The sequence below is a fragment of the Penicillium argentinense genome (genome assembly GCF_028826775.1).
Source record: "Penicillium argentinense strain IBT 30761 chromosome Unknown utg000010l_segment0_segment0, whole genome shotgun sequence".
Taxonomy (NCBI): Eukaryota; Fungi; Ascomycota; class Eurotiomycetes; order Eurotiales; family Aspergillaceae; genus Penicillium; species Penicillium argentinense.
This window is the reverse complement of record NW_026622669.1, coordinates 3,238,487-3,258,688: the sequence shown is the minus strand read 5'-3', so window position 1 is coordinate 3,258,688 and position 20,202 is coordinate 3,238,487. Positions and strand designations below refer to the sequence as shown.

Sequence of the window (20,202 nt, the reverse complement as noted above, 5' to 3'; positions counted from 1 at the left end):
TAGACACCAAAAAGGCCCAAAGCGGACTAACCCCAAACCCCAAACGATTAAAAAAAGACCAGGGTCGCGGTGGCGGGGCCGCTGATTCGCTGGGTCTCAGATTGATCGGGGTCTTTAGACCTGTTTCTCGCGAGGGTGCGAGGGTGCGAGGGTGCAGCGCGCTAGTCCGCCACCAGGCAGGTTCTCCTCGTAGTACCCCATAGTATCCTAGGGTACCCTAGGGTAGGAGGGATCGCCTGCGAGTTTCCCCTTGCGAAGGGCATCCCTTGCACGCTAACACGGACCCTGACGCCCCCCGGTGGATCTGTCAAATCTGGGGGCTCGGCCGCGCCCGCGATCGACTGCACTGGCGACGATCAGTGCTTTCGCCTACAATGTTCATATGTACCTACTACAGTAGGTACTGGATATGATTGTGGGGTGCCATCAAGGCTAGTTGCCGAAAGAGATTCGGGCTGTCCCGCCGTAAATCGCTGGCCTCGTCCATTTGCCACATGTACTGCTGGAGAATGGAGAAGTGGACGTTAGCAACGGTGTGGGGGGCAACACTGGATGATCATCCACCTCGACCACACCACTTTCTTGCATCCCTCCACAGAACGATTGAGAATGGTTTATCAAACTATATATGCGGACAGGTCCACCGTTATTCATCACCCAATCACTTACACGCTCAACCGGATTAAATTACCGCAATGCACAACCTAGTACAGTGTAGGTACACTTGTAGTGTCGCAGCCGTCTCAGTTTATAACAGCTCGCCGCAGAGAAAATGGAGTTACTTCGCATTAACTGGAAGTCATACCAGCGATACATCCACTCTTGGATTTGCGACGGCGACGAGGGCAGAGTGTAAAGTCAGAATCAAATGCAAGCCTTACAAAAGAGGAGTAACTTTATGCGTAGCCAAGACCTTTTCCCGGTCTATATCGAGTATTGTGAGGCCTTTCAATCTTCTGAAGTGTCTACCACCTTGGGTTGTTGGATGAATATCGTTTGGGGGCGATATTTGTCAGGGTTTCAACGCCAGACATTTGCATTTTTGTTCGGAAGCAAGCGTATTCACAAGAGAAGATAACCTTGGGTGCTTCGGAAAGGAAATCTACCCAAACAACTTTCGAGGAAAGTAGAGTGCTACTGATTGTGTAGAACCGTTCGATCTTTTGGTGCCGGGGCACTGAGATAAGACCAGGGACTGGCAGATGCCCGGGTAGACTGGCGAGGACTGCAATGCAGCTGCAGACGGTGAAGCTGCAGGAGTATGCATACATGGTGCTACTGCATACTAGGTGATCTAGTATGTGTCTTGTAGTACAAGGTGTACATTCCCACTATTAATGTACCACCTGTCAACCTGAGTGGACGTGATGCAAACACGGCAAACATTCGATCACCTGACATCGCGATCTATTCGACGCGACGCGTCCTTGAAGCCTGATAAATCTAGCATCGCCGTAAAGGTCGTGGTCGAGGTCGAAGACTGACCGACTAGACAGGCGACATGCCTTTATCTGGCTTTGGGTCCGATTATTTCGATGACGATGATTTTGTCGCCCCCAGTACTCTCAACGATCTCCCATCCCCCCGCCCCGCAAAACGTCGCCGAGTGCAGTCGTCGGCGCGCGGGGCAGACCTCATTGACGATGCCGCCTCAGAAACCGATGCAGATTCCGAGTCCGCCATGGACGGCGATCTACGAGAGGGTCGCCGGGATCCATCCTCCGACTACGACGACCCCCCAGCGCGATCCAAGTACCGGAGCTTTGTCCCGAAACAAAGCAAGTCCCATGAAAACATCTTTGTCACGCAACTCACCCAACCCAACTCCAGCCCCGAGCGCATTCGTGGGCCTAGGTGGAAAAAGCCAGACCCAAAATCGCCCACACCGGAACCGATGCGGACACCGCCGCTGAACGGGGCAAACAGACAAACCAACAACAATTTCTACGACGACGAAGAAGAATTGCGAGCTGCTCTGGCTGCTTCGCTGGATGCGTTCGAGGAGGAGAGCTTGAGGACAACGAAAACGGCCGAGAACCCAAAAATGTCACTAAACACAGGGCTACCGAAGGAGAATAGTGGCTCCCTGGACGTCTCCTTCGAACTGGACAATATCCCTGATGATGCATTCGACTCCTCCCCATCTCTATCCCCGGTATCACGGCCGGCGCAGCCGACGCAACCCGCCTCCTCCTTTTCATCGAGCTCATCACACTCTGCAAATCGATCAAGTCTTATGCGCCAGAGCACCCTCTTCGGCATGCTTGCGCCAAACCCGGTTCGCATGGCACCCCGAGAACAGGACTGGGCGCCACCAGACAACGTTGAGCCTCCGACGCACCACAAGCTCAACCAAGACACCCTCAATACGTGGTGGTACCCGACGAACTTGGGCAGCATCCGAGATTACCAGTATAACATCACTCAGAAAGGGCTCTTTCACAATATGCTCGTTGCGTTGCCGACTGGTCTGGGTAAGACCTTTATCGCAGCAACGATCATGTTGAATTGGTTCCGGTGGACAAAAGATGCGCAAATCATTTTCGTGGCTCCAACAAAGCCATTGGTCTCGCAACAAGTCTCGGCGTGTCTGGACATCGCCGGCATACCACGATCACAAACGACCATGCTCACCGGGGGCGCAGCACCTGGGATCCGTGCAGAAGAATGGCAAGCCAAGCGCGTCTTTTTCATGACCCCACAAACATTAATCAATGACCTCAAAACGGGAATTGCCGATCCTAAACGTATTGTGCTTCTGGTTGTGGATGAGGCCCATCGCGCTACTGGTGGTTACGCGTATGTGGAGGTTGTCAAGTTCCTACGACGGTACAACAGAAGCTTCCGGGTCTTGGCCCTAACAGCAACGCCCGGCTCGACCGTGGAATCTGTCCAGGCGGTTATTGATGGGCTAGACATCTCGCGAGTTGAGATTCGTACCGAGAATTCGATTGATATCCGAGATTATGTACACGCTCGTAATATCGAGATCGAAACCTTTGAGAACTCGGAGGAGATGCTCTTCTGCATGGAATTGCTCTCCACGACTCTTCGTCCGCTTGTGGAACAGCTGACCACATTAAATGCATACTGGGGACGCGATCCTATGGCTCTGACTGCCTACGGTCTCACCATGGCCAGACAGAAATGGATGCAATCTGATGCCGGTCGAAATGCCAATTTCGGTTTGAAGGGCAAGGTCAACGCTATCTTCACTGTTCTTGCCAGTCTCGCACACGCCATCGATCTGCTCAAGTTTCACGGAATCGTCCCGTTTTATCGCCACCTGCAGCACTTTAAATCCAATACCGATGGCCAAAAGAGCGGGAAATGGCAAAAGGAGGTGGTACAAGATGACAGTTTCAAGAAACTGATGGGTCATCTCGAACCCTGGAGCAAAAACCCCGAATTCATTGGTCATCCAAAACTAGAGTATCTCAAGTCTGTGATTCTCAACCATTTCATGGATGCGGGTGAGGGACAAGACACAGGTGATTCCAGTGCGCAGCCAGCTACGCGAGTTATGATCTTCGTTCATTTCCGTGACAGTGCCGAAGAGGTGACGAGGGTGCTACAGCGCTATGCACCCATGATCCGGCCTCATATTTTTGTTGGTCAAAGCAGTGCCAAGGGATCGGAAGGCATGGACCAGAAGACTCAACTGAAGATCATCGAAGAGTTCAAGGGAGGCACATATAACACAATTGTCGCGACATCAATAGGAGAGGAAGGCTTAGATATCGGAGAGGTGGATCTCATTGTCTGCTACGATTCTTCGGCCTCGCCAATTCGCATGTTGCAGCGAATGGGTCGAACAGGTCGCAAAAGAGCGGGAAATATCACCTTGCTCCTCATGAAGGGCAAGGAAGAAGACTCGTATATCAAAGCCAAGGATAACTACGAGAAGATGCAGCAGATGATTGCCAATGGATCTCAATTCACTTTCCACGACGAGCGATCTGCCCGGATCCTTCCTTCGGGAATGAAGCCTACGCCTGACAAGAGAATCATCGACATTCCACCCGAGAATTCCCAGCAGGGTCTACCTGAGCCAAAGCGTCGGGGTCGGGCACCCAAGCGACCTCCGAAGAAGTTCCACATGCCTGACGACGTGGAGACTGGTTTTACTCGAGCCTCGACGCTGGGAGAAGGGACTAACAAGCAGAAGCCCAAGCCCAAGGCTAAGGCCCAGCAGAAGGCCTCGGCGCCCAATAAGCGGGCCCGGACACCAACACCTGAACCTATGGAGATTCCCCCATTGAATGAAGTGGTGCTCAGTGCAACTGAGCAAACCGAGCTCGAGGGTCATTATCAGAACATTGGCGATACATCGCCACAAATCATTCGGTTTCCGCGCCATGATGCTTTTCCCGACCTGCAACGCGTTGCAAGGCCCACCAAAGCTGTACGACATGGGTCCATCACACAGCGCATGGTCAATACTCTGCAAAAGATTGAAGCTGCAGGACCTGATTGTGGAGATCGATTTCGAAAGATCCTGGCTGATGAGCCCGCCTCCAAACAAATTTCTCTGGACAACACGAAGCAGCGTCGACAGAGCAACAAAGCAAAAAAGACGCCCAGACAGTCTGGTTCACACGGCAAATCTCTTCCATTGGCCAAGAGTCCTCAGGATGCCGAGATTGCTGCCTTTTTGTCTCCAAAAATGTCTGATATGGAGTCTCAACCAAAGAAGAATCCTACCGAGCAGCCTCATCCTCAACCTTTCTGTTTCACTGGGAGTGAATTTGATGATGATGGATCCGACCTTGATCTTCCAGATGCAAGTGTACTCTTCAATCAGGCAAATAATAAGACGCGTAACACCCGGCCAACTGTTCAAGGCAGTGATGACTGGTAAATGTAATGATAGAATCAGGGATTTGATTGTCATGAAATGTGTTGGGCGATTTAATGTCATGAGCACCTTTTTAGTTTCCCAAGGAAGATTTATTTTGTTCAGATGTACATAGCACTGTATGCATAAATATGATAACATGGAAGATATCCTACTCTAAACAAAGACACCATTGAATTGCATATAATGCTCTGTAACGTGGAGCATCTGTAAGACATTCCCGGATTGTATCCAAATGTTTCAAAAGCTTTGAAAAGTCTCTGCTCACGCCAGCACTTTGTGATATGAATTATTTCTTCGGGTGCTGTCAGTAGCATCCTCTCAGCAAAAATGAAAAGCCTGCCTGGCAGAATTTCGCTTCTTCCAAGGTTCTCCTAAATCTACCAAGATGTAGTGTGAGAGCAACCTATATCTATCTCAGTATTTATTTGTATTTCATAAGGTATGTGCGGGATGAGATTACAGAAGTACGATACTGGAAACCAACAATTCGAATCGGAGACTACATTACAAAAGCAAGGGAAAGATCGCCGGTGTTGACGCCACGGCGGGCCGCGGGAACACCCACGCACCTCCGACCATCAACACCGCCGTCCGACGTCCAGAAGATAACCCCAGTACACCCCCTCCCCCACCATGGCCGACCAGCAGTTTGACAGCGCACTGTGAGTATCCGTCCTCGTATCATTAGTTTTGCAGCCCTCGCTGGTCTTCGATCTCAACCAGGGCAGCGGCAATGCGAGGCCCTCCACAACCCCACCCCATGTGCATGGAGAGACCACCGAGCTGACCACCTTGCTCTCAGCGACCTTCTCCGACGCTTGAACCCACGCGACACCAAGAAGAACCTAAACGCAATCAACTCCATTGTCCCCGAGCTCCAGGAAGACCTCCTCTCCTCCGTCGATCAGCCCCTGGAAGTCCGCCGCTGCCCCCAGACCAACCGGGACTACCTGCTCTGTGACTACAACCGCGACGGTGACAGCTACCGCTCACCATGGAGCAATGAGTTCGACCCCCCACTGGAGGATGGTACCGTTCCGAGCGAGAAGGTCCGCAAGCTCGAGGTTGCGGCGAACGAGGCCTTCGATGTTTATCGTGAACTTTACTATGAAGGCGGAGTCGGGAGCGTCTACTTTTGGGACCTGGACGATGGATTCGCAGGCGTAGTTCTCCTGAAGAAGGGTATGGATCCAATCCTTCCATTTTGAGCACTGAGCTACACGTCTTCAAAGATGGACCTAGACTGACTTAGTTCTCGCCCCAGGTGTCACCCCCGGTTCCCAGAGCTCCGGCGAATGGGATAGCATTCACGTCTTCGAAGCCACCGACCGCGCCCGCTCTTCCCACTACAAACTCACCAGCACTGTGATCCTTCATCTAGCCAACCAGAGTGATGCTCTAGGAGACATGGACCTGAGCGGTAACATGACCCGTCAAGTTGAGGCAGATTTGCCCGTTGAGCAAGGCGATGCTAGCCACATTGCCAACGTGGGGCGACTGGTTGAGGACATGGAATTGAAGATGCGTAACTTGTTGCGTACGTATTCCCTGGCTTTGTATCCTCCCCGGGGGCAATTCGGAGTGCTGACTGATTGCAGAGGAGGTCTACTTTGGCAAGGCCAAGGATGTTGTTGGCGAACTGCGCAGTAAGTCTATCATACTGCTGGAATTCGTGTCACTTCTTACTATGAGTACTAACCACATGCTTAGACTTAGCCCCTCTTTCGGAGACAAATCGGGATCGGGCGGCGCAGCTGGAGATGATCAAGTCCATGCAGAAATAGTTTTGATAGATTCGGCATTTGTCGGGTTAGCGGCTCAGGAGCCCACGCTAGACGGCGGCCCATTATTGCTTTCTTTGCACAGCCTTAGTTTCATGAACATCGCACGAACAGGACTTGAGAGACAAAGTGCCCAGTTACTCCTACAACTTGAGTTCCTTTTGGTAAAAAGTGTGGTGCGTATGCTGTGAGATTTTCTCCAGCAATGATAGATATTCGGGGTATCAAAAAAGAGAAGTCAAGAGTGATTTCAACCGCTTAGAATGTCAAGAACCACTTGCGAATTGCCAAAAAGCACTGGCAACTAATCCACCTGCATTCTCTCCGAGTCACCAATGGCCTGGGAGGACTCCTCCGACTTCTGATCGAGACGCGCCACAAACCCGCGAGCGGCTTCCCAGAGCTCTGCTTCCTTATCCTTCCCAACCGTATCCTTGCGACTGTTCAGCCAGCTCGTATCAAGAGGATTGGCCGCACCTGCTCCAGCACTTGCGGCCGCACCACTTGCCCCACCTGTAGTCGAGGCATCTGTCCGCGCGAGGGCGTCGGGCCCCAGGACAGACGCTTCTTCTAGCGCATAAAGCTGTCTGCGTAGACGTACATCGATTGTGGACAGAAGGGCAAAGTACTTTGAGGTGGCTTCTTTGAATTGAGTCTTGTGGGATTCGAGGGAACCATATGCGGCGTCGACGGAGTCCGAGTCGGGATGTGTGTTCGTAAGGGCCTGGATTGCCAGGCCGGCAGAGCGTATTAACTGAGCGACCTCCTATGGAACGAGATCGGTGAGCTTTGTACAAGAGGATGTCTGAAGATGCGTCATACCTTGTCGATGTCATTGAGCTGGCGGATTCGGTCTGCGGAAGTGAAGGTCTGAGTGGGCATTTCTTCGGCCATTGTGCTTGTGCAAAGTAGTTGCAGAGGGGAAGAGAGTTTCCAGTTCGCCGGTTTCGAGTGGGTGCAAGTGTTTGACAGACTCCGAAAGTCGTCGACGCGGAGGTCGACCTGCAGTGAAGTGGCCGACAAGCGCGGATCGCAATCACGTGCATCCCCAGAAAAGGCATCTGAGGTGGGCGGCGGCGCGCAACTTCCATGTTGCATATCAAATTCGCCGCAGCGCCTTTTCCCTCCGCTGCACCTTTTCTCGACCACTCGTCAGCGAAATTTCCGTCAACTTCGTAGGCTCGCGCATTGGGCCGTCGACCTCCGCACCGCAGGGATCACCATGTCTGCGCCTGGCGGCGCTCCCAGTCCTGCGCCGCGCAGCGGCAGCATGGGACCTGGTGCGAATGGAGGAAACATGTCTATGTCCTCCCAGCAGCCCTTGTCGGGCACTCCGGTTCAGCATCCATCCACTCCAGGTCCGCCTCCGCCCCAGAGCGGTGCGATGTCGCAACAGAATCTAAACCAGATAGTAAGTTGACTTTCACTTCAATCTTGTTCATCTTGTCTTGTACCATTCTCCTCCAGTGGCTTCATTTTGCCATAACAGCCCTATTTTGCACAAAATTCTCCCCATTCTTTATGATTGAAAACTTGCCCTTCAACCCGCCCTTAACGTCACTTTCTCTTTAATGGTCGGGGCGTATGGCTTCCAGCTTCCCGTTGCCAGGCCTTGAGTTGTAGGGGAGATGATCTTGGACTAGTGGGGAGAGTGAAAGGATATGAGGTTGCCTGGCTTTGGGCCGGCAGAGCTGTCCAGTTTCCCATGTCTCCCTTAAGCGGAGCCTTCTATCTGTCGAGTTTCGACGTGCACCTTCTCGGCCACGAAACCAACGTTCCCGTCACCCCATGGAACACTGTTTTTGATGCTCTGTCATCCAACCCACCCGCTCATCTCTTCACTCAACTTGTTCACTTCACCTTCACACGCAACACCTTTGATCTATCCGGGAGCTGGAACAATCATGTCCTCCAACCACCCCAAACGGCCGATTCGCCTGAAGTTGAACCCACCCAAGAAGCCCCCCGGCTTAAGGCCACACGCAACTGCTCCTGTCGTTGGTCCCGCCGATCATGCCGGGCTCGATCAGACGGGCGATCTGGCGAGCAGAAGTTCGGTGCAACCGCCTCGAGAACTGTCGCCTGCTGGCCAGAACACGATGACGGCGCCCAAGATGGATTCGGCCGTGGGCTCCTACCTTTTTTCGCATGACACTGAAGATTTCATCGTCCGTTAGAATGCTTAGTTACAAGCTGAAGGCTCAAAGGCTAACTCTCTGGTTTCCAACATAGGTTATCGATTATCTTGCAAAGAAAGGTTACAGCCGCACTGAGGCTATGCTCCGCATGGAGTCTGCTAACCAGGAAATCGACGGACGTCCCTTGCCTCCTCTTGCGGAAGATGCCCGACCCAAGTTTAACCAAGGCTTCGATCTTCTCAAGACTTGGGTTGAAGAAAACCTGGATCTTTACAAGGTATCAATCTATCGCACTAATGTTTCGAGAATAGGGTTCACTGACGATTGCATAGCCGGAGCTGCGTCGAGTCTTATGGCCACTTTTTGTCTACTCGTTCCTGAACATGATTACGTCCTTCTATCCTAAAGATGCTAAACAGTTCTTTGAGGCCCACAAGAACATGTTCCTTCCGGAGCACACGGACGATATCCGTATCTTCGAACCCATCAGTTTGCCCGAGCATGTTCAGGACAACTCAACCGCAAATCTCTACCGAAACAACAAGTACCGCGTTGTCTTGAGTAACCCAGCATACACCAACCTTCTTCAATTCCTGGAGAGCAAGGAGAAGGAGGGGGGCTCTGTTATGAATGCCATTTTGAGCAGCTACTGCACCATCAAGACTATGGACCGCTCTGCCGATGATCGATTCAGCTTTGCTGCCATGCTTGGGCAAATCGGAGCGGGCCAGTCATTCCCTTCCGAAGATGAAGGTATTCCGGGTCATCACCCGGGATCAGCTTACACTGGTGATAACCCGGCTATGGCGGGAACCCTGCCGAGACTGAGACTAGGCAAATTGCCGATGGAGCAGACTCTGGAAGAGGATGTCCGTGCGGAATTGGCCGAGGAGGATTCCAAGGAACCTCCCTTCGAAGGCAAGAACACTCTTGTTCAAGAATTTGACCAGATGATCAAAAAGGAGGACGAGGAAGAGGCACCGACCCGTGCAGACATTCCTTTTCCCCCTTCCATTGCTCGGGATGTAGCTATTGAAGTCATGAAAGTTAAGGAAAACCGGGATCGGTACAAGCTCGACGGCCGCACTGGTGGCGTGGGACCTGGCGTCAGCGTCTGCATGTTTACCTTCCACAACACTTACGAAGGGTAAGCTCCTTTTCGCACAAGCTTTTTTCTTTTCTTTCCTTTTTGGAACCGAACTCGCTGACAAATAGACAGTATCAACTGCATCGACTTCTCAGATGACAATATGCTCGTTGCGGCAGGATTTTCGCACTCCTACATCCGAGTCTGGAGTCTCGATGGTAAGAACATCGAGGCCGCATTCCCGGACCTGGATGACAACCCACCGGCCAACTCCCGACGACTTATCGGACACTCTGGGCCTGTGTATGCTGTGGCCTTTGCGCCTTCTGCCCCAAAGAATGAAAGCGTTTCCAACGAGGACTACGTGCCGACCAATACTCGTTGGCTGCTCTCGTCTTCCGCTGACAAGACCGTCCGTTTGTGGTCGCTCGATACCTGGACATGCATGGTTGTCTACAAAGGCCATGATCGCCCGGTTTGGGACCTTCGCTGGGGGCCTTTCGGACATTATTTCGTGACCGGTGGCAATGACCGCACCGCTCGTCTCTGGGTCACAGATCATATTCGTCAGCAACGAATTTTCGCGGGCCACGACCAAGACGTGGACACCGTTTGTTTCCACCCTAACTCCGCATATGTGTTTACCGCTAGCTCTGATCACACGGTTCGCATGTGGGCTGTCACTACCGGTAACGCTGTGCGTATGTTTACCGGCCACACCGGAAACATCACCTCCATGGAGTGCAGCCGTGATGGAAAGATTCTTGCGTCGGCTGATGACCAGGGATCCATTTTCCTGTGGGACCTGGCTCCGGGTCGCTTGCTGAAGCGCATGCGCGGTCACGGCAAGGGTGGCATCTGGTCTCTGAGCTGGAGTGTTGAGTCGACTGTTCTCGTGTCTGGCGGAGCCGATGGAACCGTGCGTGTGTGGGATGTGGCCGCGCCTCAAGACCCCGGACGTGTGGTCGGCGAAGGAGGTGCTGGTGCCAAGCTGGATGCCACCGGTAACGCTCCGGCCAGCACCGCGGGTCAGAGCAAGAAGAAGAAGGGAAAGGATGTAGTGGTTACGCCGGACCAGATTAGCGCTTTCCCTACCAAGAAAAGCCCCGTGTACAAGGTCAAATTCACCAACATGAACCTGATTGTGGCCGGCGGAGCGTACTGCCCTTAGGCATGTGTCTTCTTTCTTTTCCCAAGGCGTTTTTTTTTTTACCTCCTCAAGGAATAGGATAGGGTCAGGGTATGGTGTTTTTTTACAAGATTTCAAGGACAATTTTGTCTAGTTCTTTTCTTTTCATCGTGTATGAATCAAACTCATAAGGTTTCAAATTCGCAGCCGCCTCCAAGTAGTCTTTTGGCTTTTGGCTGGCCGGCATACCGTCACTAGGACCGGACCATATTGTGAAAATGTAAACTCAGTCGGCATGCACCATGCGGAATTTCTTGTTTTATCTGTAGATGTAAGATCTGATCCCATCTTCATCCAATTCTGTAGTACGTGCTCAACAGAAAATGATTAGACCCTCGATGCACGTCTGAACAATTTTGGCAGAGTGTATCCATATTCATAGTTTTATCTTGAGTGGGGCAAGTGCTCGATTTAAAAGCTTCACATACACCTTTAGTTTATCTCTAGTCGTAGCAATCATACGTCGAAATTGCCCACAAGACGGCATTTGTCCCTGCACCATTAAGCTCGTCAATCAAATATTAATATCATTTTAACACTCCACTTTTATCGGGTATACCGGCGCTCTTCTTCATTGCAGCAGCAGCCTGCATATCCGCCACCTTAGGTGGGAGCACCAATGCACTGCGGTCGTTACGTTTATAAAAATCCACCAAGACCTGTGCCGTCTTGACTGGCTGATCTTCTTGGATGAAATGCCCCGCTTCGGGGAAGACCTGGAGCTGATACTTACCTAAAATGCTTGAATGTTAGCCAGTATTTCTCTTTCATTAGCTCTGTGTATGTAAAATCCTTTGTAGCGTACCTTGCATTTGCCCGATCATCAGCTCTTTGTCTAGTCGGTCTGTCCCGGCAAGGAGTAGCAGTTTGCCGCCCCGCGCATCGAGGAATTTCCGGCTTAGGCCAATGAACCAATTCTCCCAGAATGGTTTCGTTGCAGAGAGATTAGTGCGCCACACCCATGGGCGTGTTGTGTCTGGGGACTTGGTTTCCTCATAAATCAAGGATGGGACCGAAGCTCGAGCTGAGGCCGTGTTGCGAATTGTGCGGGATCGGGTGCTATAAAGGGAATGAGAATTGGGATTACAAACAAGATGTAAGGATGGGGGCTACATACTGCCACTCGATTCCAGAAGCTAGCGAGGGGAATCTGGTTGGCCGGGTAGAGAGGTATGTCTCCATGCTTTGCAGGGCATCCATGGCGGATCCTAGAAAATCCGGTTAGAATGAGTCAAGTCGGGTGAATTAGTGACGGCTTACCTTCCACAACATCTAAAACTGCGTACGCCAGCACCTTGGGACCAAGCTCGCCATTCTTCGCCACATCTGTGATCACCGCACCGCCGAGGCTATGTCCAACAAGGACGATATCGGGAAGACTCTCCCAGCGCATCTTTGCTTGCGTTTGGCGCACAATGAAGACAAGATCCCGGCTCAGGGTCTCCAGACTCAGATCGAGCTTAATCTCTCCATCAGCTTCGGACTGGGCAGCAGCCGCGATGGATGGGGTTTCAGTCTCAAGTGGCTTGGAATTTGATGTCATCGTTGTCCGCCCATGACCTCTCGCGTCGAGAGACAGGAACCCCGCTTTGGGGAGAATCTTCCGTATCTCATCAGCGCACGTGGCGAAAGAAAGACCAGATGAGCCTGCACCGTGGTGCATGATGAAAAGAGGCCCTGTTCCCGTGGGCGGCGTTAGGTAGGCATGATGTGTGATGTGGAGGTCGTCCACTTCTTCCGGAAGAAACAGCTCCTGGGAAAAGAAGTCCGACCACGCTAATGATTGAGAAGATCTAGAGAAAGATTAGAAAATTGAATCAATGGAATTGAAATCCGCTCATCGAGCTATCTTGAAGAGAGACCAACCCTGAGCCCGTCCGGGCAAATAAATGCCGCGTTGGGGACGGCATGAGGGTTCCTGTGGAAGAAACGGAGGAGGCGGAAGAGCCGTCCTCCTCGCGGCTCTCTTCCAGATGGGTAATTGTGTCGAACATCGGGGCCTCTGGAGGCAACTTGGCCAGTTTGGACTTGGCGAAGGATTTCTGGAGCTCACTCATGGAGTTCGGGTGGGGACGCAGCGTACCCGTTGATCGATGGAGGGGCAGGCGATGTAATATCCGCAGTATTCAGGAGATCAGCCCAATCGACGTTTGAATCAGTGGCTTTCCTAGGGGTTCACTTGTCGAGGGGGTCATCCCAATAATGCCGAAAGGTTATGCGCACGATGTTGTTTGCTGGTCGGACACTTCAAGGATTTCGTGAAGATATGCCATATCTGCTGACTAAGAGCATCACCCAATCTAGAAATCTCTCACTGGACAGAGAAGACCTCTTGACGGGCAAAAAAGGAGCTAAAACGCTTGGTATGGAGGCACATCGCATGGAACTGTTCGATAAGTCTTATGGATCTTGATATCCGAGAAACTAGAGGGTTCCAAACTGGCTGTACACATGGTCCAGATCAAGGGATTCGGCTCATGTCAGCACAATCCCCAGGTAGATTTGAGAGGCAATAACTCAACAGTCTTATGCACAATAAACGATTATTTCATGCAGCGAAGACCTAGGTAATATTCTAGCTAATGCTGAATGTCGAAATGGCAATGACATGCCCAGTCTCTCAATTGGGTCGCTTTCCATCCATCAATAGTACTGGAATGGGGTGCTCTCATACCCATACTGATGGAATATTTTGAGGATCTCAGACCGGCGGTAGGCCGATGCAAGTGACAATACTGTCTTGCCGGCAGTGTCCTTCCAAAGGGGGTCTGCTCCCCGTTCCATCAGTAACTCGACAACCGCAGTCCGGCCTTGATAAACCGCCTTCCAAAGTGCAGTTCTGCCGGTCAGCGAGCTGTTCGGCTGTTCAGTCCTAGCCCCATTATCTAGCAAGAGGCGACATATGTTGACATGGCCGTTCATTGCGGCCTCGGTCAACGCACTTAAACCGCCTGTCCCCATCGCATTGGGATTCGCCCCGCGATCCAACATCAACCGCACGATATTTTCGTATCCAGATGATGCCGCTTCTATGAGGGCAGGCTTTGCATTCATTCCAGAATTCATATTCGCGCCATGTGCCAGGAGTACCCGGACAATACTTTCCATCCCACGGGCAGCCGCCACGCCCAAGGCGGTCTCCCTTTTCATAGAGACCTTTGCAGTGTCGGCGCCGTAGTCCAATAGCAACTTCACAACATCTTCATGTCCGAAGGAGCAAGCTACCATCAGAGCCGTTTGGTTATGGTGATTCATGGTGTTCACATCCGCACCTTTATCGAGAGCCAGTTTAACAGAGTAGGCTCCACCCATCTGGATTGAAGAGATGAAGCTTTCCTTGCTATTCGTGAGCCTGTACTTCACCTTGTTCATCAGGCTAGGCTTCTTCCCCTTTGCCAGAGGCGGCGGTGCAGAAGTGTTGCTTCCCTCTGAGCGGCCTCGTGCGACATACTCAGTATCCAGGGGCATGGAAAGGCTGTCTCGAGAAATGACTTGTTTATCGAAGCCATTGGCTGTCGAGAGATGCTCCTTTGTAGTCACAGGAATCGAATAGTTATCTTGCGATAGGGCCTGCTTGTCGGAGTCACCTACCGCGTTGAAGAAAGCCTCGGTCACCACAGGAATCGGATAGTTGTCTATGGGAAGCGCTTGCTTTTCGGTATCCGACACTCCTTGAAGTTCTGTGGCGGCCGGTATTGGAAAGTCCTCTGTGACGACAACCTGTTTTTCCGAAAGGTCTGACAGTCCTGAATCTCGAGGTCGCGGGGGTAACGACGGGGGGCATTCATGCTGATCTAGCTGTGATGGCGAGGAGACGATAATCGTCGGGCCTGCCGGAATTTCAGGTGTCGGCTTTATATTTTCCAGGAGGTGATCATCTTCAACCGCCTTTCGAAGAGTCGAAACGATAAATTCGTGGTCCTGGCCTGACAAGCCAGGGACCAGACCCACATCGTGGAGCTCTCGCTGAAGATTTTCCCAAGCTTCTTCTTTCTCGGAGGCGGATGCCTCGTCATTCAGGGCATCGGTGATAACAGAGCGCCCTCGTTTGCCCTCGCGCACATCCTCAATGAAGTCGCGGACCAGTCGATTGACTTTGTTTTGTGAATATCTATACAGAAACGTCAGAACCCCCCGATCAGGATGCACAGCCGAAGGCGAACCTACATCGTCATATCGGCATTCATCACATTGAGTTCAAATACAAAAGACGAAATACGAGCTCGGATCTCTGCGATTTGTGTTGACGACCCCACACCACCCGGTTTTCTCTGAAGCATTTGCAGATCCAGCAGAATGGCATGACAACCCTCCAGCTTTTCGTCGAGGGCAAAGATGGAGCGGTCCGCGCAGAGCAGCGACGAGCGGGCCTCGGCCGCAGCCAACACTCTTAGAAGTAGGCCGAGCTCATTGTGTGCCAGATTGATCAAGGCAGTCGACTCGCGAGTAGAATCGTAAAGCGAATCGGCCAGCGGTCGGATCGTGGCAAGATGGTGCGATAGTTCCGCCGGAGTCTGTGACAGCGCCATCATGATAAATGGCGAGACATGCGAATGGAAAAACAGCACAAGCAAGTCGCAAATCACAGCAAAGAACCCTGCGCCAGGGCAGTCTGCATTTATAGACGGGCTCGCATTATTGCCTCGAGGTTTGCACGACAAATTTTGGGGGCGGAGCAGGGATCTTCACTTGGCCCCCGATTGCCCCGCCCTTGAGGCGTTGCAGCATTGCCATTCATATTAGTATGTAGCAGCGGTAGGGGCTGTGTATTCAAGCTTAATACTTAAGCCGGGTGGAACAGTGGGCAACCGACATTCTGATACGAGAGTTATCCACTGCGACAGGAAAAGATTTTGGAGTCCACGTCAAAACGGGGGAAAGAAAGATTCGGAGAGCGATCCGGGACGCGCTATTTATAGATCTGTTAGGAACAATGTGGAATCAAAATTCTTGTATAGACAGAATGTATATCCAATTAAATAATAGACAGGGAATATTGTATATAATATGCAGGGTGAAATGGCACGCTCTTCGCTGTCGTTATGCATGACCGAGGTCTCAAGGAAAGTCGGGAAAGGTAAAGGACATGAGTACCGGTAATGAAGTTACCAGATAGACATGGGAGCACGTCATAGAGTCCAGTGGGGTCCAGAGTCTCTCAGAAAATCCCTGTAAGTACGACTCCCAGGAATAGACCGAATAAAGAGACGGCGAATCGTACATCGGGCAGACGTACACTCCGCCCAGCACCAGCCGTGACTGTGTCAGAGCCGACAGTGACATTGGCATTCGAGAATCCGGCGCCGCAATAGCTATTGACGACCTTCGCGGATGGAACATAGGTAGTATCGAGAGATTGGCCGTTGACGGTAGCCCAGTGCGCAAAGATATCCATGGTTGCCTGCAAACACTGATTGCAAGTCAGAGTACCGGACTTGGTGAGGGTTGAGCCCAGCGGGACAAAATAGACATTATAGTCATTCGGCGCCGTTGAATTTTGTACCACGTCAACAAAGCAGTAGTTCTTGGTGTCGGGGTTAGTCAAGCATGACGCGCGGTAAACGGGCTCGTATGCCATCAGGTCCTCATACGTGCTCTGCACCACGGAGTTGCCCGAGTTATAGTCCTGGCCACAATTTTCGTTCTTGATCATTTCACTCGCCAGGGATGTCAGGATCGACGCGCATTTGGCGACCGGCTGGGAGCAGGTTATGTCGAGGACGCGTGAAGTGGCCGCAGCAGAAGCCAACGTGTGAAAGAAGGAATTAGAGTTCTCGAGGAGCAGCGAAACGGCGTGACAATCGGTTATCGTGGAGTTGGAGAGAAAATTGGTAAAGAAGGTCGTGCAGCTCTGGTTGGCGAAATTATAAGAAATGGTATCGAACGGGGTCGGCATGTCCGAGGATGAGTTGGAATCCGCAGTTACAGTCCGTCGCAGTAGCAAAGCGCCGTCATTCTTTGTATCGTTTCCTTTGGCCGCATCGTCGCGACCAACCCCATCTGCTGGTACACCACGAAACTGGAGTGGTGAAGATCCCCGTTGGAGACCACTCGCAAAAGTCTCTCCATGTGAAACTGGAGCCGATCGTAAGAAATCTGCCAGATGGTTCGACGCAACTGCAGGCTGCGCTAGAGCTGCTATAGGCGAAAAACAGAGAATAAGAATTAAAATTAAGAGGCCGTGGTAGAAAGGCCCAGGGACTTGCAATAGTCGGCGGGACTGGCCAGGACGCGACCAGCGGCGTTGAAGGAATGAGGTAAGACGAGTTTCGCCTGCAAACGAATGGCAGGCCTTTCGGCTGCCGTTGCAGGTCGAAAGACGCGAAGGAGCCTCCATGACCAGGAGGTGGTTAACGAGTGACGAACCCACGAAGGGCTGGAAAAGAGCCGAAACAGAACACCAACGCTACACAATGTTCAACATTGCACGCACTTTTGCTAATCCACGGCCCCGGGACTGAGCAATTGAAGGATCAGCAAGTCATCCGGGGGAAGAACAGAACTCGATGAAGTGCGCGGTGCCTGACAGGATGACCACGAGGGACAGCCGTCGTATAAGAGGGCCGGCAACGCACGGAGAAACGAGCCGAATGGGTACAAATTTTAGTTCGTATTGACTGCCCTATCCAAGTGCAGCCAAGGCCGAAAGCCTGCCCACGGCGCCGTGCGCTAGGCCCCGAAACAGCAGACCCGGAGGACTAGATCGTTCGGTGGATCCTGGACTGGAGTTCGGGGCTGTGATGCGATGGCTCAGGGGTGCTTGCATCGTGCAGGGGCCAGGATCAGGTTCGCATGCTGACGATCCTCATGGACAGCTGGGTCATTTGTCTTTAAAGGATCGAGGCTGATGACGATCTTCGTCGGGGCGAGGCCCGTCGACGTTGTTGACCGGGCCATCGTGCAGAGAGGTGTCGATCCCCGGTTCTCATCCCCGCGACAGAGTGCTCCGAGCTCGAGCTGTTGTGCCATCCATGGCAACAGGTCGGATGGACCAAGTCGGACACTCGGAGCAGCCTCGGGACCGTGTCACTTGCTGCACGCCTCGTTTCGAAACTCGCACGGCGCAATTAAACGGATTCCGGCCCCCAAGCAAGGAGACGCGACCTGCAGGCCCTCGGCACTCGACAGCCGCGTCGAAAGCGATCGGAGACCATTGTAGCTGCATTGCGACCGCGCCGAGCACGCGCGCAAGAGAACAATTGCTCTGTACTCGCGACTCCCCACGGCGCGAACGAACTTGAAGTGGCCAGAAATGGACGTAAACGTAACCCTGAAGTTCCAAAAGATTTCCGCGGCCATCGGAGCCAATTAGGTAAGGCAGAATTCGGCCCTTTCCTCCCCGCGATCTCGACGGCTTCAAGTGCTGCTTTTGTTCCTGCTACCCCAACCATGTCCGATTCCCTTGTGCCGGAGACCAGAGTACTGGCGGTCGCCAGCCAGGTACGGCCAATGTTCTGAGATCTTCAATCGATCATGCTAACCCCTCGATCAGGTCGTCTATGGGTACGTGTGCCAGTGTGGAGTCATGCGATGACGTCCCCAAGCTGACAGCCATAGCCATGTGGGCAATTCAATGGCGACATATGCCATGCAGTCCCTCGGATGCGAGGTCGCTGCGTTGAACACAGTGCATTTCAGTATGTTCCAACGATCTCGAGGGACCCATCCCAGGTCCGACTTATGGATTCGGATGACTCAAATCCCGCACGAGACAAGATCTACGCAAGTCAGCACATTCGAGCAACAGACTAATCCAGTTATTAGGCAACCATACCGGCTACCGGCAGTTCAAAGGCACGCGCGCAACCGCACAGGAGATTACAGACTTGTACCAGGGCCTATGCCAGAGTAACCTCACAGACTTTGACGTCATGCTGTCCGGGTATGCTCCCAGCGCTGCGGCCGTGGACGCAGTTGGCGCGATTGGGATGGATCTGAAGAAGAAAGCGGAGAAAAATCCGGGCTCTTTCTTCTGGGGTACGAGCATACGACTCTCTCCCCGTATTGGCGGTACAGGCTGATTGTTCGATCTAGTGCTGGACCCGGTGATGGGTGACCAGGGTAGACTATACGTCAATGACGATGTCGTTCCGGCATATAAAAAAGTCATCCATCATGCAGATCTGATTCTGCCCAACCAATTTGAAGCCGAGTGAGTTCCAATCTTGCTCAGTAGTAGAGATCGACTGCATTTGATCCCCACGCCCAGTGCTAACCTGCTCCACCAGAGTCCTCTCCGGCATCAAAATCACCTCCCTCGCCACGCTGGCGGAGGCCATCACCGCAATCCACCGAATCTACTCAGTCCCTCACGTCATCATCACTTCTATGCAGCTATCCAACCTATCTCAATCTGGGTCCACCCCTAGTCCGCCGGAGAATTTCTTGACCGTCATTGGATCAACTACCCAGAGCAATGGGTCTCCACGCCTATTCCGTATTGATGTTCCGGCACTGGATTGCTTTTTCAGCGGCACTGGTGACATGTTCGCTGCACTGATGGTTGCCCGCCTGCGAGAAGCTGTTGCAGCGGCGGGCGAATGTCTCCAGTCCACTGCATCTTGGGTGTCGCCCGATAATGTGGTAGCCAGCAAACTTCCATTGGCACAGGCCACTCTGAAGGTACTTTCAAGCATGCACAGCGTTCTCGAGCGGACCATGGAAGCCCGCAATGCAGAGCTGGCCAAGAGAGCTCTGGAACCCACTCAAAATGGAACTCTGAGCAATGAGGAGCAACAAAAGCAAGACTATCTGCGACGGACAAAGGCTGCCGAAGTTCGACTGGTCCGGAACGTGCGATTCTTGCGAGACCCTCTTGTCCAATTCGCGGTACAGGAATGGCAAAAGGAAGACCTCCCCACAGGGCTGCAATAGAAGCATGCTATGAGATGTTGGATAAATATAAGTTGAGACAAGGGTGTGAGGAGTTGACTATTTTATGGGATCACGACCAAGATGGCATTTGCATTCCGGTCTGGATAGATTCACCATTCAAAGCAGCGAATTTTGAGTAGTTCATAAACCTCTTTTCTTTTGAGACATTTGGCGCGTAAAATTCGTTGAAGTTTCCGGGTAGTCCAAGTCTAATTTCTAGTTATACCCCGATAGCCATCCGCCCAATTCCAGTTCCAGATTTCGAATAAGAA

General features: G+C 52.2%; 8 protein-coding genes across 8 annotated transcripts; 4 read left to right on the top strand and 4 right to left on the bottom strand.

Annotated features, from left to right (window-relative positions):
• Positions 1-1,501: 1,501 nt before the first annotated feature.
• mph1 (3'-5' DNA helicase) lies at positions 1,502-4,861 on the top strand (the record flags this gene model as incomplete). Its single annotated transcript, XM_056623381.1, has 1 exon — positions 1,502-4,861. One exon carries the CDS (start codon positions 1,502-1,504, stop codon positions 4,859-4,861), a length of 3,360 nt encoding a protein of 1,119 aa, XP_056470797.1.
• A 633-nt stretch (positions 4,862-5,494) lies between these two features.
• On the top strand, positions 5,495-6,645 carry cap2 (F-actin-capping protein subunit beta; the record flags this gene model as incomplete). The annotated part of the gene is made up of 5 exons (XM_056623380.1): positions 5,495-5,523; positions 5,550-6,043; positions 6,126-6,349; positions 6,462-6,507; positions 6,578-6,645. 5 exons carry the CDS (start codon positions 5,495-5,497, stop codon positions 6,643-6,645), a joined length of 861 nt encoding a protein of 286 aa, XP_056470796.1.
• Positions 6,646-6,946: 301 nt separating this feature from the next.
• Positions 6,947-7,536, bottom strand: N7532_010888 (mediator of RNA polymerase II transcription subunit 11; the record flags this gene model as incomplete). The annotated part of the gene is made up of 2 exons (XM_056623379.1): positions 6,947-7,408; positions 7,465-7,536. 2 exons carry the CDS (start codon positions 7,534-7,536, stop codon positions 6,947-6,949), a joined length of 534 nt encoding a protein of 177 aa, XP_056470795.1.
• Positions 7,537-7,864: 328 nt separating this feature from the next.
• N7532_010887 (putative transcription initiation factor TFIID subunit) lies at positions 7,865-11,038 on the top strand (the record flags this gene model as incomplete). Its single annotated transcript, XM_056623378.1, has 4 exons — positions 7,865-8,053; positions 8,875-9,057; positions 9,113-9,927; positions 10,000-11,038. The coding sequence occupies 4 exons, from the start codon at positions 7,865-7,867 to the stop codon at positions 11,036-11,038; spliced, it is 2,226 nt and encodes a 741-aa protein (XP_056470794.1).
• Positions 11,039-11,499: 461 nt separating this feature from the next.
• On the bottom strand, positions 11,500-13,113 carry ppe1 (putative ribosomal protein/carboxylic ester hydrolase (Ppe1); the record flags this gene model as incomplete). Its single annotated transcript, XM_056623377.1, has 6 exons — positions 11,500-11,549; positions 11,616-11,789; positions 11,862-12,115; positions 12,174-12,264; positions 12,317-12,849; positions 12,923-13,113. The coding sequence occupies 6 exons, from the start codon at positions 13,111-13,113 to the stop codon at positions 11,500-11,502; spliced, it is 1,293 nt and encodes a 430-aa protein (XP_056470793.1).
• Positions 13,114-13,699: 586 nt separating this feature from the next.
• Positions 13,700-15,585, bottom strand: N7532_010885 (ankyrin repeat domain-containing protein; the record flags this gene model as incomplete). Its single annotated transcript, XM_056623376.1, has 2 exons — positions 13,700-15,167; positions 15,224-15,585. 2 exons carry the CDS (start codon positions 15,583-15,585, stop codon positions 13,700-13,702), a joined length of 1,830 nt encoding a protein of 609 aa, XP_056470792.1.
• A 629-nt stretch (positions 15,586-16,214) lies between these two features.
• On the bottom strand, positions 16,215-17,393 carry N7532_010884 (uncharacterized protein; the record flags this gene model as incomplete). The annotated part of the gene is made up of 1 exon (XM_056623375.1): positions 16,215-17,393. The coding sequence occupies one exon, from the start codon at positions 17,391-17,393 to the stop codon at positions 16,215-16,217; it is 1,179 nt and encodes a 392-aa protein (XP_056470791.1).
• Positions 17,394-18,027: 634 nt separating this feature from the next.
• Positions 18,028-19,930, top strand: N7532_010883 (pyridoxal kinase; the record flags this gene model as incomplete). The annotated part of the gene is made up of 7 exons (XM_056623374.1): positions 18,028-18,262; positions 18,333-18,496; positions 18,549-18,559; positions 18,614-18,693; positions 18,821-19,033; positions 19,091-19,208; positions 19,285-19,930. 7 exons carry the CDS (start codon positions 18,028-18,030, stop codon positions 19,928-19,930), a joined length of 1,467 nt encoding a protein of 488 aa, XP_056470790.1.
• Positions 19,931-20,202: the final 272 nt, after the last annotated feature.